This window comes from Sylvia atricapilla, chromosome Z, assembly GCF_009819655.1.
Source record: "Sylvia atricapilla isolate bSylAtr1 chromosome Z, bSylAtr1.pri, whole genome shotgun sequence".
Taxonomy (NCBI): Eukaryota; Metazoa; Chordata; class Aves; order Passeriformes; family Sylviidae; genus Sylvia; species Sylvia atricapilla.
Genome location: NC_089174.1, coordinates 42232514 through 42250146, shown reverse-complemented (window position 1 = coordinate 42250146; position 17633 = coordinate 42232514). Strand labels below are relative to the sequence as shown.

General features: G+C 43.9%; 1 protein-coding gene across 3 annotated transcripts in view; it reads right to left on the bottom strand.

The window, feature by feature from the left end:
- ABCA1 (ATP binding cassette subfamily A member 1) overlaps window positions 1–17633 on the bottom strand; it is a 92937-nt gene that overhangs the window by 5306 nt on the left and 69998 nt on the right. For 2 of the 3 annotated variants that reach the window (XM_066338738.1, XM_066338737.1), the window contains 26 exons: window positions 17311–17442; window positions 16633–16772; window positions 15482–15619; window positions 14700–14920; window positions 14195–14267; window positions 13484–13686; window positions 12469–12517; window positions 11687–11800; window positions 11200–11351; window positions 10626–10750; window positions 10158–10256; window positions 8794–8983; window positions 8544–8638; window positions 8157–8189; window positions 7516–7621; window positions 6739–6813; window positions 6170–6339; window positions 5054–5231; window positions 4404–4519; window positions 4172–4316; window positions 2728–2851; window positions 1997–2126; window positions 1743–1863; window positions 1502–1564; window positions 945–1051; window positions 418–559 (listed from right to left, as the gene is read on the bottom strand). In XM_066338738.1, the coding sequence (XP_066194835.1) occupies window positions 418–559; window positions 945–1051; window positions 1502–1564; window positions 1743–1863; window positions 1997–2126; window positions 2728–2851; window positions 4172–4316; window positions 4404–4519; window positions 5054–5231; window positions 6170–6339; window positions 6739–6813; window positions 7516–7621; window positions 8157–8189; window positions 8544–8638; window positions 8794–8983; window positions 10158–10256; window positions 10626–10750; window positions 11200–11351; window positions 11687–11800; window positions 12469–12517; window positions 13484–13686; window positions 14195–14267; window positions 14700–14920; window positions 15482–15619; window positions 16633–16772; window positions 17311–17442 (3241 nt within the window). The remainder of the gene's footprint in view (window positions 1–417; window positions 560–944; window positions 1052–1501; window positions 1565–1742; window positions 1864–1996; window positions 2127–2727; window positions 2852–4171; window positions 4317–4403; window positions 4520–5053; window positions 5232–6169; window positions 6340–6738; window positions 6814–7515; window positions 7622–8156; window positions 8190–8543; window positions 8639–8793; window positions 8984–10157; window positions 10257–10625; window positions 10751–11199; window positions 11352–11686; window positions 11801–12468; window positions 12518–13483; window positions 13687–14194; window positions 14268–14699; window positions 14921–15481; window positions 15620–16632; window positions 16773–17310; window positions 17443–17633) is intronic. The other variant, XM_066338739.1, reaches the window with a different exon arrangement.

Here is a 17633-nt window from a genome sequence, read left to right as displayed (position 1 = left end):
TCTGCACCATCATCAACTGGAAAGCTTTTAAAATTCAGCACAAGGCTTCTGCTAAGCTGCAGAGTGTTTGTTTCTGGGGACTTTAAAGAATTAACACTTGACAGCAAGTGAGGTTCTGCATGACCTGCAGTTCCATAGCCGTTAAATTATTAAAGTTGTTCAGTGAAGAAGAGCATTCACTATGAGAACATAGGACCCAAATGATCTGCCGTTCCATTTAGTTAGTAAGTTTTTTCCAGGCAACACTGAAAAAACAGGGCAAGTCTTAGATTGCCCTGAAGAAAAGAGGGGCAGATTTCGCCATACAGTATCTCCAACAGCTTCACATCATGGCATTACATGACTTGCAAGGAGGCTGCATGCAAGCAAGAACTAGCAAATTGGTCACTGGGGTGGGTCCTATGGTTTTTCATTTACCTTGCAGACTTCTTTCTCTGGAACTCCTCTCAGGAGTGCAAAGAACTCCAAGTGCTCTCGCCCTGTCAGCAGTTCATTAACAGCATCAAACTGTGGGCAGTAGCCCATGTTCTGATGGACTTCTTGGATGTTGGACAAGATACTGTGAAAGAAAAAAACTTTGTTAGGGTTTCATGAGCATATGCTGCTACTCAAGATATGAAAACAGTGTGAAACTGTGTTTCTGGAATCACTGAACTAATAAAAATGCAGGATCCTAGTAGTCCATCTTGCTTGATCAAGTTACTTTTTATCTCTCTCCCTTTTCCCTTTTTTTTTTTTTTTTTTTAATGACACCTAAATGTGGAAGAGCTGTTACACAGAAATGACTACCACACTAAACTGACTTTCTTAAGTCACTCATATACTTTACCAAGCCCAAACAAGGGCTGAAGCAGATGCCAGGAATTGTGGAAGATAGTTTTGATGTGGGAAAAAAGCTGTTAAAACTGGAGGAGAAAGCAGAGAAAAGTTGCATTGTCCTTCACCTGTTTCCTTTGAGGAAAGCTTCTCCTCCCGTCACATCTGTATCACCAGTTAGCATCTTAAAAGTGGATGACTTGCCAGCACCGTTTACTCCCAGCAGTCCAAAGCACTGGGGATATAAATGAGCACAGTGTATTTGAGAACAGGATCCAGCTGCATCATTTTCAGCACTGACAAGATGGGAAGAAGCAAACTTGACCCTCAGGACAGCTAGAGGGACTCATAAGTCCATTCTCAGAAAAAAAACCTTCTGGGCTTTTATTTTAAGTATAAACCTTTAGGCTGGGAAGATGAATTAACTGTGGTGTCACCTTCACACACTGTCACCACAGCTCATCTGTGCCAAACCTTGGTATTTGGTTTCTGGTCCCAGACACTGAGAGTTAAGTATCTTCTTCAAAGGCAGAGACACAGAGAACCAGAAGCTGCTTCAGTTTCTACTTTGCTTTTGTACAATTTGAACATTCATCTGGTTCTGAACTTACTCTACCCTGTGCTGTCTCGCAGCTCCTAAATTCTGCGGTAATAGCAAAACAACGCTTTTAACAAATATGCTTACCTCTCCAGGGGGGATTCCAACACAGATCCTATCAACTGCTGGCTTTCTCTTCATTCTGTAAATCTGAAACAATAAGAGAAAAAGAATAAGAAGGACAATATCAAAGAATTCTAATTAGAGTTGTACCATATTCAATACTCCCAACTCGATCCAGTTTTTGACCCCACTGAATTCCTCTGATAAGGCACAGTGGACTGTGTTAGTTTTATGTCAACTAATACAAATTCAGAAGTTCTGTCACCTTGGTTAGCTCCTTGATTTCCAAAATGTCACTCTGTCCTCCTCCACTAATTATCCTCTGCCTCTCTCTGGTTACATCCTCATCTTCATCATTCACAGGAGGCAGCTTGGCATAGACAGGCCTGAAGAACACAACATGATAAAGCCTTAGCAGAAAATCACAGGGCGTTCATAGGTAATATTCTCCTCATTTCATAGGCAACACCAATGAAAACTTCACCTGCCTGCAGCAGTGCAGTAGAGAGGACAACCTACCTGGGTTTGATGAAGAACCTGTACTGGATGAGCACTGTGATGAGAAAAAACACAACGCCTTCTACTGCCATGGCAAAGAGGTTCCTTCCCACCAGCTCCCATGACAGAGGGGACACAAAACGATTCTCTCCTGCCAAAATGAGATTAAAAGCACAATCACTTTTCCAGAGCGAGGGGAGCTGGCTAGCATTTCTTCATGCAGGGCTCACCAAGTTGGGCACTGGGACAGCTGGTCATCAGCCAGTTGCAGTAGGGAAGGGTTAGACCACACAAAGGACCAGCTGTGGCTGCATGCACATTTTTTACTCTAGCAAAGCTGGGACCTAGGCCCAAAAAATTCAGTCTGCCAAAGAGCTAGCCGACCTTTCCAAAAGGTTAGTGAAGCACAGAGAGACTATGACTCAGACCTGGCATCCACATGCCAAAAAAATAGACACCCAGCTTTCCAGAACCTCAGCCACTCCTTACACTAGGCCTAATAATCTCCATACAGTTGTCTTTATGCATTTTTATTTAATGCTCTTATCTCAAAACTCTTCGGATTTATCTACTAGTTTCTATTAACAACTTCGAGTGGAAGGCTGATGACTTGCCATGTTTGACCAGGTCTGTGCTGCAAATTGTGCACTTTCAGTACCTGAAAAGTTAGAGGAGCTCATCTAGAGCAGATTCTAGATTTCTCTGTTCCTTTCAGGCATGTCATGGTCTCTCTGATACACAGTTTCACTTACCAAATCTCTCCAGAGCATCAGCCATAGCCTGGTTTTTCACCATGTCAATGAGTCCCCGGCCCAGGCAGAAGTGAGGGAAGATGAGGAAGACAGACTTCAGGATGTCATTGATGTCTTTCAGCTTCTGTTAAGAAAAAAATCAAGTGCCAGTGAGCCATCTGAGCAGAATGCAGCCACCACCTCCCAAGAGTGATCCATGTTGTCACTGACCCCTCCTTCCCTTCCCCAACACTGCAACCCCATAAAAATCCAAGGATTAGAAATGTTCTCCCAAGAGCCACAGCCATGGCTCCTCTGGACAGTGAGTGTTGTTGTGTTGCTCAAGATGCCATTAACACAAGCAAACTGCAATAAAAAGTTTTTTCCAAACACGGTCTAAAAGGTAGTGTCTGCAAACAATGATACCTAAAAAGTGACTGGCTGAGGACACAGGGAAGCTGGACTTGGCACATACTGGTTATGTCAGTGGCTGTAGGGAGTTCCTTCCGATCCCATACTGGAAGCTCTAATGCTTTTCCTTTGTTGTCCAGCTGGCTTCAATCCCATGGATTGAGAACTGATAGTACCCTGAGTTTCTGTTCTCCCAGGTACTCATCTCTGAGCATGTACTCATTTTTACTGAGCTAGAACAGGCTTTGTAACAGAAGGAACCATCATCAAGGACTCCGTCATTATGCCCACAGGAAGAAGTACAATCAACAAATAACTCCCATGGTGTCTCCTGAGCCTCCTCCCAGAAGAACACCACTGTGGGTCAAACAGTGCTTGCTAAGACATCTTGTTTCATCTTCAAGCCTGAGAAGAACTTGTACTTTCTCCAGGAGGCATCTGGTGTTGAAAAACTGAAGTGTCTTAAGTTCCCCAGCATAGCTAGAAAGGTATCTACAGTAGGAGGCAAAACTCAGGGCAACTAAATGGTTGGGTGATTAAATGGCATTCATAGATGGAAAATGCCCTTCATTAAGGACATACAAGAAATTCCATTTCAAATGAGGAAAAAAATTTTTTTTTTTTTTGTTTTGTTTTACCCTAAGAATGACTGAAAAGTGGAAAAAGTTGTCCAGAGAGACTGTGGAATCTCTCCCTGGAAATGCTAAAATCTAATGGCCCTGAGCATCCTGCTTGTGGCGGTTTTACCTTGGTCCCCCACTACAAAAAAACAGGCCATGCAAACCCAATACACTGCTGTAGCTGATCCTGCTCAGAGGTTGGACTAGACAATCTCAGGAGCTCCTTCCCCACCTTAACTACTCTGTGAGCTTTTTTCCTAAAGGGGGGCTTTAATCCATTTCCACCAGAACCCTGTTTAAACTGCTGCTGAAGCTAATGCATGCAGGCCAGGGCCTGGCTTTTCTGGAGGTCTGGCTGCTAAAGGGAACATAGAAACAACACTGAACTAGATTGTAGCAGCACAAGACTGTGAGGAGCCTCTGGAAAAACATACATTGTTGGTGAAGAGCTCCAGGACGAAGGTGGCCACACTGCCATTGATGCCAATGAAGAGATTCACACTGGTCAGCACAACATATGCCGTGCTAGGGATTTTGAACACAAAGGAGGCTGGATACATAAGAGGGGTGATGGACCACCTGGTGAGAGAAAAGGCAGCAACATCAGGTAAGAACCTTCCAAGTCCAAGAGCCTTCCCAGTCATCCTCTGATGAGAAATCCCTTACCCATAGAGAAACAGAAGGAGAGCCAACACAGGTAAGTTGGAGGAGGATACATAGGACTTCTGTTGGAAGCAGATGAAGATGATGACAACTAGTGTGGCTGGAACAATGTAGTTGCACTGGAAGGTGAAAAACATGACTTTAGATTTCTTTACAGATGACAAAAAAAGGAGAGGTGTTTTTCTGCTCTAATCCAATAGTTTTCAAAACTGTTCAGTGTTCCCAAAGCTGTTTTCAATGGAACACTCTCAAAAGTGTCACATGTGAACTGTAATACAGTACACATGAATTTACACTTCTTGCTCTCTAGAAGCAGTCAGTAGACTCTTAGAGGTTTCAGACACCACAAGTTGAGAAAACCTGCTTTGGACAGAGCAGCACAGAGGGCTACACAAACAAATGGTTTTGGGCAAGTATTTTAGAGTGATATAATAAATGCTAATGACTGAGCTTATGGTTGTTCTTCCATCCTCTGTTGTATTCCTTGACCCACTGAGATGAACCACTACCCCATGACAGTAAAAACCAAAGTCATAGTCACAGTTATTATTCACTGAAAAATGTGGTGCCCACTGGCCCAAACTGCACTGGGCACTTCAAGACACTCTGGAAAAACAGAATGGAGGATAATTCAGCCCAGCCTAAGTCCTTACCATATCCCACACAAAGTTGGCCAGCCAGTAGATCACAGGCTTCACACCACTGATGAACTGCAAATGTTTAGCCTTGCTGACACGTTCCTGAATTAGGAAAACCACAAAGCTGGCAGGAACAAAGGACATGGCAAAGATCACACAGATGGATACGAGGACATCCACAGAGGTCGTCATCCTGGATAAAAAAAAGAGGAAAAAAGCAAATTGCTTGTATGCTGGTACTGGCTCCTTTGAGATGAAATGAGGCAGCTCATGCAGGGCAGAAACTACTTTTTCTGTTGTCCTTATTCTGTCCTTATACTCAGAATCCTGAATGAAGGATTACATTGCAAGCTTCTCTTAACTGCACAGTTCCTCTCCAGCCATATAGCAAAGCGAACATACACAGTCTGTTGGCATCTCAAGCACAGCACCACAACCTGGAGACTGGTTAATAACTTTAGCATAACAGACTGCTTTACTGCTTTCTGCTTTCCTTATTACTGCCATTTTGTTTCTCATATAATCCATTTTCTAGGGTTGGTTTTTTTTGTCTTTTTTTTTTTTTTGGTGGTATTTCAAAGTCCAGAAGTATCTGCCACTGTTTTATGGATTGAAGGATATATATGCTCACACAGTGAGTTCTGACACTGATCTTAATGGGAGTGGGCTAGCCAATGCCCCAGTGAAGTCAAACCCATGTGTGCCCCCCAGCTTGAGACAGTGGGCAAAACTCAACAGGACCTATTAGCGGTTCCTAGTCAAATGGTAGGGACAAAGGAATGACCATATTCATGGTGAGACACCTTTCTGAAGGTGGCTGAGAGGAATTTCCTAGAGTTGCAGAAGTCCTGATTCCTGATAAGGACTGGTTCTTACAAACTGCAGCTTCCAGGGACTCAAAGACAAAGTTTGTACAGCAGTGCTGTTCAACAAGTTCTCAGCAGCACAGGTTGCCACGTGCCCAGACCAGAGAGAATAAGGCCCACATGTTAAGAGCCCAAATGGCAGAAACCACTGACTGTCCACCAGTGACTGTAAAACCACCCATATTGCTTGTCTCCAGTATTGAAACCCAAGACACCAGTCAGGAGCAATGAGCCCAAACCCGTCCATATTCATGTCACAACTTACAGAGCTACTTCAGAGAGCTGCTGCTTGGTGAGGTTAAGTGGGTGATTGAAGGCAGTGATCCCATAAGCACTGGGGTTTTCACCCTGCTGGAGGTTGGCCCGAAGGATGGCATTGTTGATCACATTCAGGAAGGATGCAATGGCATGCCAGCCCTTGTTGTTAAACCACACCTACAAGACACCACGTCAGCATCAGAAAGGCACTAGGTACATCAGCTACCCAAAAGCTTCCTAAGCCCTGCAGAACATTCTTTCCTTGGTTGGGAGCATATTTCTTCCCACATCCTTTCAGCTAGCTTGCAGAGGGGCAGAACACACAGTTTAATCAATAAGCAGAAGAAGCTGCTGGAAGCTATCACTGATCTAGCACTGAACTCCTTTTGGCATTCAGGTCTAGACTCCACAGGAGAAACAGATTTTGAGTAAACCCACATAAAACTACAAGCTACATTTACTCCAACAGCAAGAGAGAGAACTCTGGTCTACACAGTTTTCCAAGACAAACTGCTGTGACTCCAAGTCACCGGACCTTCAAACAGCAGGTACAGAAATAAGGATTGGTTAATTTACCTTCACATTGTTCTTTGTATCCAGGCCTTTCATGAAACTTGATAAACTGTTGAGAAATCGATCCCCAGAACTCCCCTGCAAATAGCAAAGAGACAGTTACTTCCTCTCTAAGAACACCTTTATTTGTGCCCTGGGGTCTAGCAGAGACTACACAATGTTTTTCACAGCTCTGACAACTTTCTGCCAATTCAACATCCTCTACCCACCAAATTGGAGGTGATAAGAAGGCTGAGTAACTGTGGCTTCCCTTCACCCTTTCCTTGCTGTAGTCCCACCAGTAAAAAGTGTCAGTCTTACGCCTGTTTTCTTCCCAGTAAAATGAAGTTGCGTGCAACCTTCAGAGACATTGCAGCCCACAGGCTGGCAGTATGAGAGGAAAACCATGGCCCAAATTCTCTTCTGAGCCAGGGCAGACTCAGCACAGTGAGGTTCAACTGAGATTTTGAAATGGCAACGACCACTTTTAAATTCCCACAACAGCCCACCCTGTCCCGCCACAAAACAGTCAGATATCTGCAATCTCCACTGGCTTGCAACTGGTGTTGGGCAGAACCCATATCAGCAATGTGGACTGGGTAAGCTTTAGCTGAGTGTGTCTTCAAGCCTTCTGCTATTCCCAGAAAACAGCCTGGGAGATCCCAGCTCAGAGGTAGTGTGGAGAAGTCAGTGGACACAGCTAACATACACATGCTCCTCATTTTATGACTTCCAAGTCATCTCCCAAGTGAAAAGACTCAGTATTGGTGCATCCTGGGCTTTTGGGGGACAACTGCTCACCTGTGCCAGCTCCAAGATTTTCTTCACCTGTTTAATGGCATCAGTGACTTCATGGCTTGGAGGAAGGACAAGGGAACTGCTGGCTCCCAAGGAAAAGCCACCATACCTGAAAGTTCAGATAGATAGAAAGTGATGCTAAGACATGACTATTAACTGACCTCCAGAAAATGCCACTCCTCATCCCTCTCCAAATGTCTCCTCTTCCCACAGTACACCCAAGGCTAGTATCTCCACTCTTACATGAACAGGTAGCTTTTATTCTCCTACATGGTTGCTTAGCCATTTAGTCTTCTACTCTTTGCTTCTGGGGTTAAATACTTATATTACCGTTGCTCAGCATTTAATAAAGGCAGGTATTCTCTGCTGCAGACAAAGCAGGACATCTCCCTGCTGCCCTTGCTTGGAAGAATAGCACCAGCACACTAGTCATGCAAATCTTTTCAAGACTGCTCTCTGCATAAGGCAGACATGCTGTCCAGTGCTCTGGGGTTGTCTCAGTTTATCCTTAAACAACTTCCTCCAACACCTGGCAGTTAAAAGTCCTCTAACAGAAACTGCAAAACAGGTTGGACGTGTTCTTCTAAATACTATGCTCAAGGTTTAGTGGACACACACGAGCAAAGGAAAAGGAAGTAACTCACCTGAACTCATTCACCCAGATTTTATTCTTTAAACTGCAGAGAGAAAAAAGAGTTGATATATAGTACATGGAGCCAGAGGAGACAGACTTAACAAAGCTGCAGGCACACGACCGGGGAAACAGCCTCTCACATCTGTTATAGCTCCCACCACTCCTCTTCAGTGTAATCCCTAGGCTTCCCCGACAGTCTACCTACAAGGGTCAGCACACAGGGTCACTAACAAAGAGACCCCACTTGAGCAGAGGATCTGGGCTGTCTGAGGGTCCGAGTAGATTCAGCTCACTACTGAAGAGTTTTGGCTCCTCGGGCTTATTTGCCTGATCTGTGCATCACCCAAAGAACAAGCAGTGTTTGTCAGGGAGGGAAGAGGGAGTGCTCAACAGGTACCTTTTCCCAATTATCTGTGCGTAGGTCTTCACCAGGTAGTCCGATATATTGCGGCCTGTCAGATTCTGGAGGATGTCAGTTGTGTCTTGCTCACGCTGGCATCACCAGTGAAAACACAGAAAAGTGCCCGTCAGAAAACACAGGTGCTGAGTGAAATAAATCTTGAGCAATGCTGCATGCAAGAACCACACCCAGCCACCCTGCTCCTCATGAGTATTCCTCACTGCAGTACCACTGAGCTCCCTCCTACCTGTGGGGGTGGCAGGCCACCTGCACCAGCAGGGCACACAGGCAGCATCTTCTTGATCTTCTCACTGCTGCACTCACAAGATGGGGAAGGATTCTCCATGCTCCAGTTGCCTTTCAGGAAGATGTCCAGGACTGACTCTGGGACTGAAGCAGTGGTCCATTCCTTCTGCCCCACAGTGCAAGGAGTGTCTCTATGTTTGGGAAGAGGCAAGAAAAAAAACCAGTTTTTAAGACAAACATGATGGCCTTTACTTATAAGACCTTTAAAGATCAAACTCCACAGTCCCCAGAAGAGGCAGTGTGTTTCTCAAAAGAGCTTGACCTCCTGAGAGAAACTGCTCAGAGCAACAGATCAGACTCTGCAGCTTTTAACAGATCCCACTGCTGAAGAAACTGAGGCTGGCACTGAGTAGTGCCAGACACTCCCTTCTTTTCATTATAATTAAATGCTTTATTTCAGTCAGTACCAGCAGGCAACACTGTCCAGAGTTCAGGAAGCACCCAGAGAATGCTCCCAGTCACATGTTTTAATTGGAAGAAGTCTTCCAAGGAGCAGATAGTTGGACTCAATGATTCTCATGCGTCTCTTCCAACTTGAGATAAGCTGTGATTTTACAATTACAGCAGACAATCTTCTAGGATGACTCCTTGGATATTTCTGCCTTTGGGGCATCAAAACACTGCTCTTCCCCAAGGCTGCAGTGGGAAGCTTTTTCCCTCATGGCTCATTGGTGGAAAAGCTCAGCTTTCACACCTGTTATAAAGAATGCAGCTTACTTTCCACCACTGGCCAGTATATCAGACACCTTGCCTCCCTCCCCACCATCCTGTGAACATGAGCTGCAGGGCTTCTAGACACACCATCTTGGACTCTTGGAGTGTATAGCTCTTCTACATTCACAGACTAGACCTTCAATGACTCTCCCAAGGCCATGCATCAAGTCAGCTGGCAGAGCTGGGAAACAACACAAATGCTGTCTGGCTCTCCACTCCTGCTGGTGTTTGTGGGGTGCTAACTCAGGTTTCTAATGCAGCTGGAAACAAAGGACTATGGAGTGGGAATAGTTACAGTCAACAACAGACAGCAACATATATAGGTCCTGTATCATGCTCAGGACTGAACAGTAATTTCAGTGATTTGCTCTCTTCTTTCCATCTCTGTCAGCAAGGACTTGCACTCAAACCTCACTTCCTCACCAGACTGAGATCTGGAAACTTTTTAAAAGGTTCTGAGCAGAACAACTTAATGTAATTCCAACTCATTTGGCTTAAATCCTGCTCTGGCTACGTATTACTGTAATTTCCTAAACTCACCTAGAGCTACCATGGGTGTGGTTCCTGTTCCCAGACCAGAGTTCTACTTACGGGATGGAATGTCCCTGCATACAGCGTGTCCCAAACCCTGGCTTATCAAGAAGGGCGTCCAAAAGCTTGTGAGTGCCTGCATCTTCTGGAGCATCGTTACTATGGGAACAGCAGGAAAACACTATCACTCAGTGTGGTAACAAGCAAACAGCAAAAGAAGCAACAGAGCAAGGCTAAGAGCATAGTGAAAGGATGTGGGTGGGGATTTGCCCTTGGAGAATGCTCGGCCTAAGAGCACACACACATTCCAAGTCTTTCTACACAGTATCTGGAGAGTCATAGCACCATTCAGAAATGGATATGGCCTTGCCTGTACTCAGAGCTGGCATTCAAGGTCAAAGAAGAAAACACCAAGACTCTTTTTAAAAATATGTGTCTGAGATAAGCATGAAACCCAAAACAACCTGATAAGGAACTCACTAACTCAAGTCTGAAAAGAAGATCATTTATAGGCCACACAAAACATACCTAATAAAAGTGTACTGCTCATCATACATCCAGGGTTGTAACTCCAGGCTGGGATACTTCCCAAAAGGAGGAACAATCAGACTGAACATGAGAGCAATACATACAAAGACAGCTGGCAGCACAATCTGAAATTGCAAGGAAAAAACAAGTCCTTTTTTAAAGCAAATGTTTCCAGAGGCATCAGGAGTTACATATGAATCTCTTATCGGATCAGAACTTTTTCAAAGTTTCCCAGGAATACCTTTGCTGTTTACACCAAAGCAGTGCTAGACACTAATGCAAGATCTGTCTTGGCATTCAGTCAGGGAATTCACTTCAAATGCAGAGGATTTAGCTTGCAAATGCCGTTCTCAAGGGCAAAAATGCATTCTGCTGCTCAAGAATACTGTAAACACATGGTTTATCATGCAACTCCTTTCACTTGCACAGGCCTCCTTCTGCCCACATATGCAGTAAAGGCTAATTTTGGTTATCTGCATTCCTCTGAGGTTTTTAGCCCACCAAACTCAAGACTACAATACACGGTCCAGACATGTCCCAGCTGAGGGAGTCTGCTCATGTTGGAGGCTCTCACCTGGGCAAAAAAGCCCTTCCGGCTTCTCTTGGCAATGAGCATCCTCTTCCACAACAGAGCCATGAACTGCTGCTGGGTGAGCTTCCAGCCCTTCATCTGGTAGGAGCCTTTCCCATCCATGCCACTGAGAAGATCTGTCTCTCTGGATTCTGCTAGCAAGAAGAAATGACCCTCATTCAAAAATTCAGGGATGCTCTCTGTGCTGAGGCTATCACAGGGTAATAGCTGTTGCAGCCACTCCCACACACCAAAAAAAGAAAAGAGCACAGTCAGCAGCAATAACAACAGAAATTCACATGAATGTATTTTCCCTCTTAACTCTGAGCTTTGGGGGGAGGATTGAGCTGGCTGTGTATCCTGCACTGTCCACAATTCCTATAGGCAAACATATCACCACTCCTTTGGCAGTCTCAGCCTTCAGATCTGCAGTACTTATAATATGAAAGAGCATCCATAGGAAGAGAATAGGCTTGAAGTCTAGCAGTACCTGGATCTATGTCTGAATCATTAGGATCAAATGCATCATCTTCTGTAAATGGACGAAGGCAGCTCTGTCTGTCTCCAAACACACGTCTGTTCCTTCTGGCTGGCAATGTACCATCTAAAAAATAGTGCAGTTATTGTTAGCTGAACTGCTTCAGTTAATCTCCAGCTAGCCCCATAAAAACCAAATAAATATAATTTCCATTTTACATGTTTTCCATTTGCAAACTGAAGAGCTAATCTGGAGTGATTTCAGTGCAGGTAAAAGCAAAACCAAGAATGTCATTCTGCAATGGGTCATGTTTTATGCACCATACTTTGTGTGATATCCCAGAAACTACTTCTAGTGCACTTGATGCCTTTTTTTTTCCCCAGAACAACAGCAGGCTGCTCTCATTGTAATAAAACTCACTTGCCACATGAGAGTCATATGCAGTCACGTGACTACAGCTGCAATTTGCTGTTATGAGCACTCAGTGCAGTAATCTGCTCTCAGAGAAAGTAATTTGGACCCTACTGTGGTCTGATGTGTCATAGCAGACCACAGTGTCAGTCAAGTAATACGCAATATACTCCAACACTAGAAACTCTTCACTGTTACAAAATAAATATGCTACCAACTGAGTCAATTGACCTTTACAGCACATAAAAGCAGGTATTCAATACAATAAACCCAGCTATTTCAGGTCATTAAAAATGCTAGGGTGGAAGTGCATCAGTTCAGTTTCAGTCAGGGTCTGTCACACCTTGGCACACATCACTTCTGTAGGGGACAACTGTACCCACCTGAGGTTTCTGCATCCACACCGCTATCATCAGCCACTTTCAGGAAGATCTGAAAAGAAGTAAGTGTCAATGAAAATCAAAAGAGGAGAGATATTGTGGGTACTGCTTCAGAAGATGCCACGTGAGACTGGCAGGTGCAATGAGAGAACTGAGGATACTGAGTTTATCTTCTGCATGATGGAGATACAGACTTTGTGGCTTCTCTCCAGTTTCCAGGAGCCAGATTGCTACCAGCTGTTCCCCCTTTCCAATATCAGTTCCCAGGCCATCTCAAACATGAGCTCTTTCCCGTGTTTCAGAAATAGACCTAATAACTGAACTTGGTGAATCTCACGTTTCCCCACATCTAACAGTGGTCTTGCTCTTGCTTGAATAGGCAACCTTCACGGAGCTTAACCCATGGACTCTCCTAAACCAGAAATAACCCATTTTCAAATTGCAGATAACCAATGTCTTCACAGCTGTGAAGGACCTAGAGGGCAACCTCAGTAAGTGACAACACCACCATTTCAGTTTCCCTTGTCATTCTTTAAAAATAAAAAAATAAAGATGCCACATAGAAATAATGTGCATGATACTTCTGTGATAAAAAAGTGACTTGGCGGCTGAAACACAGTCACATTGAATAAACTCAAACCATAAAAAAATCCCTGACATGGGCATATGTCTAAATTGTTTACATAATGTATGTATCCAGTACTGAAATGTATGTTTTCAGTTAAATGCAACACAAAGCATCCCTAAAAATAACAGACATTAGAAGCCAAAACAGAGGCCAACCTACACGTGATATCTCAGCAAAGTGCTGATGAGTAAATAGGACCTGTTTGTGCATGTCTGTGCCACATTTCAGTTTTTAATGCACACTTACACAAGCAGAAGACAATCCATTTTGGAGAGGAATGCAAAGCTACCTGTTCTGCCAATTTTTACAAGACTTAATAATGCTTCATCTCACTTTTAATTCTGCCATGATTTATTTTGCCTAGTTTAAGACAATCAGCAGCTCACTAACCTCCTCCAGAGTAGTTTCGGAGATGCCGTAGCTGGAAATGCCAAGATCAGAAAGACGGTCATCAATTTCATGGAACAGCTCCACAAAAGCTCCTTCTTTAGCAGCTTTGTATGGCAAGACATAGGTTAATTCATGACCTATGTCCTCCACCAGTCTTGCCTCAGGAACATGTTTTGTAATGAGATTTGAAATTGCAGAGACATCTAGAAAAAACAAATGTAAAAGATAGTTCTGTTCTGATTACTGCTCATTATGTGGAAAAAATAGCCCACCCTTAAAAATCCTGCCAGAGATAGGACAAATAGGATGTGTCTGGAAACAAGCTCATTTTCATGAAAAGTCTCATTTGTTTTTAATTTAACACAAGGCTGGATAAAAGCCTGGCTATACTTTTTATGTGAAGAACTTGGGAGAGCTTGTATATGCCACTGGAAGACCTGCAAATCATTGATTTACAGGTCACCAACATTATATATTGCTAACAGGCCAAGCAGCTACATAATGTTAGCTTATTAACTCTCAGAACAGCTTCAATCCAGAACGGCTCACTAAAGAAAAGCATTCCAATATTTAAAATACCATCACTGTGAATTTAATAATTGTTCCAAGACTGTAGCTACATAGGAGCAACAAGATTAAGTCAGCTCTCCAAGGCAAACTACAGAGCCATGTCAACTGCGATTCAATCTTAAATTCTTTTCCAAGCCTCACCTATTGTCAATGTGTCACTTTCATGGTCACTGCCAAGGCCAGCATCAGAGCTGCTCTGGGAGACACTGTCATCCTGGTCACAAAAGAGAAGGCAAACATTATTTCCTGCTGTTTATTCAAAATGGGGCCCACCAGATGCTACACTCTAAGTAAGTCCAACCAGATGCTGCAGATGGTGACATGGCACTACAAAGGGCTAAAACAGAAGTAAGAGATCATGGGTATAGAAGTGAGTATTACAAAAGTGTACTTCATCTATTTTGTATCTCTAATCAACTTGGGACTACTGCCACTGAAAGAAACTATAACAGAAATGTGTGTCCCACACAACAGTTTAATTAGACATGGTCTGGCACAGTGCTGCCAAAAAAGGTAATACTTCTTTCAAAGAACAAAGGATTTTCCTTTGAGACATTCTACTATGGAAAATCTTAGCTGCTGCTTTCAAAAAGCCTATGATTTTGTGAAGAAAGAATTAAGCATGAGCAGAAAAGGCCAGCTGTACCTTTTTCAGATAGGAAACTGTGCTGCTGCTGTTTCGGCAAGAGCTCAGAGAGGAGTCCACATCCTTTTTGACCAGGGTCAAATAATAGCCTGTTCCCAGCTGGTTCTTCAGGAAGAGAGAAGAGCCAACACAGCAGAGCTTGCCATGAGAAATTATGGCAATCCGGTCCCCTAGAATGTCTGCTTCATCCATGTGGTGCGTGGAGAGAATGATAGTGCGACCTGGAAGAGAGCAAGGAAGACATGGTAAGTCAAACTGGTAAAGTCCAAGAAACCCGTGCTGCCATGCTGGAGCCACAATCACCTGCATCTTGTCATGAAGTTGGATGGGGGGTTGATGCCACAAGTTTGGCTTGAACTTGGCTTGGTTAGTCCTTTGAACAGAACTAAGATTACGGAGGAGATTCACAACTGCTGTCATGGGTTTATTCTCCCCACTGTCTGCTGCGTCTTGTGGTCAGCAAAGGCAGGTTTAATTTCATGTCTGCAAGGCTAGTTGCACAGGGCAGAACAAGACATTGCTGAACACCAAGGGTGATTTTTTGACTTTACCTGTCCTCCCTCATAACCCAGTAAAAATGTTTGTTCATAAATAGAAGAAGAAAGGAATACAGATGAGAGCTCTGAGCAGCCTTGTCCTGCATTGTCTTTGTTCATTCCTTGGTGCAAGCAACAAAAAATTTGCAAAGACACATTACTATTTTGAGAACAGTCCTGAATCAGATTGGTTTTCTTTTGCCTTCCAAAATACATTTATTAAGAGTAGAGAAAAAGACGACATACCTTGCCGATACTTCAGAAGCAGTTCCCATATTCCTCTGCGAGAATAAGGATCCACTCCAGCTGTAGGCTCATCCAGAATGACAACCTTGGAGCCACCAACAAATGCTAAGGCAACAGAGAGCTTCCTCTGCATGCCACCTGTCAGGCACAAGAAAAGAAGAGGTGTTCAGGCTGATGCAGAGATGAGTAAAACAGCAATACTTGCAGCATGGTGGAAAATAAGCTCTCTGAAAGAAAGCAGACTGAGGAGAACAAGTACTGCTGCTGTTCAGGCCTTCAGGGTCCCACCACTTTCTGGACAGTGGATAATTCATCTGGATAGTCTTTCCTCAGTGGAGTCCAACTCTCCTCCTACTGCAGGGAACCACACCTTGCATGCCCTTCCTTAAGTGAATCTATCATCTCAGCGCCAGGGGTAGCAAATTGCCAGCTTGGAAGCCTAAGCAAATTTGAGGATCTGGAACACAGGTCTCCAGAGCCTGAGCTCCAGAAATAAGTCCTCATGAGACTCTCCATCCATGGAAATGTTCCAGAGGAAAAAGCAAGGAATTACATTGCATTCCTCAACTCTGAGGTCAACCGTGGTCATCTGCTCACCCCCCTCCAAAGTCAAATGTGCAGTCTGTACTGATATTTGAGTAACACAAAGGCGTCTCAGTCCCTCTAGTATCTGGTACAGACTGATACAGAAATTCTGCCCGTCCTGAACAAAGGAGGAGGAAACTCCAGATCACCCCTTCTGAAGGGGTAAAAGTCCACATAAGGAATGCATGCATGGTTCACAAACAGCAAGAGACTTGGCGACTGTGGTCCAAGCCACGCTCACCAAAACTCATAAACCCCAAATATATTAGTAAACTCTGGACAACACACTGCAAGTGCAGCTGAACTATGTCATGATGGAAACAAGCACAAAATATGCAGAGAAAGCAAGTGACTTGTTATGGCCATTAGATAGCTGGAGACTGTGCAAGATTGTGATGTTTACTAAGATACAATGATTAGGTACTTAGTAAATAACTGACTTCCTTAAACGCTTAATTCTATAGTAGTACAAATATTGCAGGATCCCATCAAGGTCTAGAGCACAGCCTCTGCAAAAGCCAATGGAGTGTTTCTGAGGCTAACAAATGTAAATAATCTGAACCTACCAGAGAGCCTGCTTGTCCTAGCTTTCAGTTTGTGAGGCAAACCAACATCTGTTGCCATCTGCTCCATCTCCTCTTTCACCTTCTTTTCCGGCAGCCCTTTGAGCCGAGCATAGAACCAGATGTGCTCTTCCACAGTCAGCCTAGGGAACAAACGTGGCCTCAGGGCACAGTTGAAAGCACCATGCTTGGATTTATCTCTTTTATTAGCATTACTGCAGGCATTTCTGTTTGCTCAGAAAAACATATTTTATGGCTGAGGTTTCAGGAAGAAGCCACAGACTGGGTGCACTTGTCTTGGACCTGACTTCAGGGTATGGCTGTATTTAGTATCCATGTAAATAATCGTTTTTTAAGGGTGCTTGACAGTACCACAACCCAAATCACTAGGCACCGGGGAAACACTTGGCCTAGCTGAGTGGAGTAGATTATTAACAGACATGACAGATGAAAGTATAAGCTCTTGCTGATCATTCTCAGGCACTTAGGAATGTGCTAATAAACAGAATGTTCTTGTACCAATCCCACACCACCCCACTGTCTCACAACATGCTCACACAGAAAAAGGACTGTCAAAGCTGAAAGCCCACTGCTTTATCCTGCTATATATCCTGAAAGCCCACTGCTATATTAGAGAACCCAAAAATCTGTTGGATAGCACAAGTCCCAGATAATACTCACAAGTCGAAGAGCACATTGTGTTGAGGACATACACCCAAGTTCTGCCTGATGGTGCTAAGCTCAGAGCGGATATCTTTGCCCAGGATGAAGGCTGTACCTGAAGTTGGGGGGAACAAGCCAGTCAAAATGGACCTGAAAGAAAAATAGAACAGATCAGCAGGTTCTGCCACTAGGAAATAGTGGACGAATGAATTAAGAGTAGGTGGAAACCCTGGGGAAATACCATATCAAGAAAGTAGCCTGAAAAATATCTCACTAATGGATTTTAAATAAACCAAAGCACAAATTAGCTCCAGTGGTGATCAAAGAACACCCACATGGCT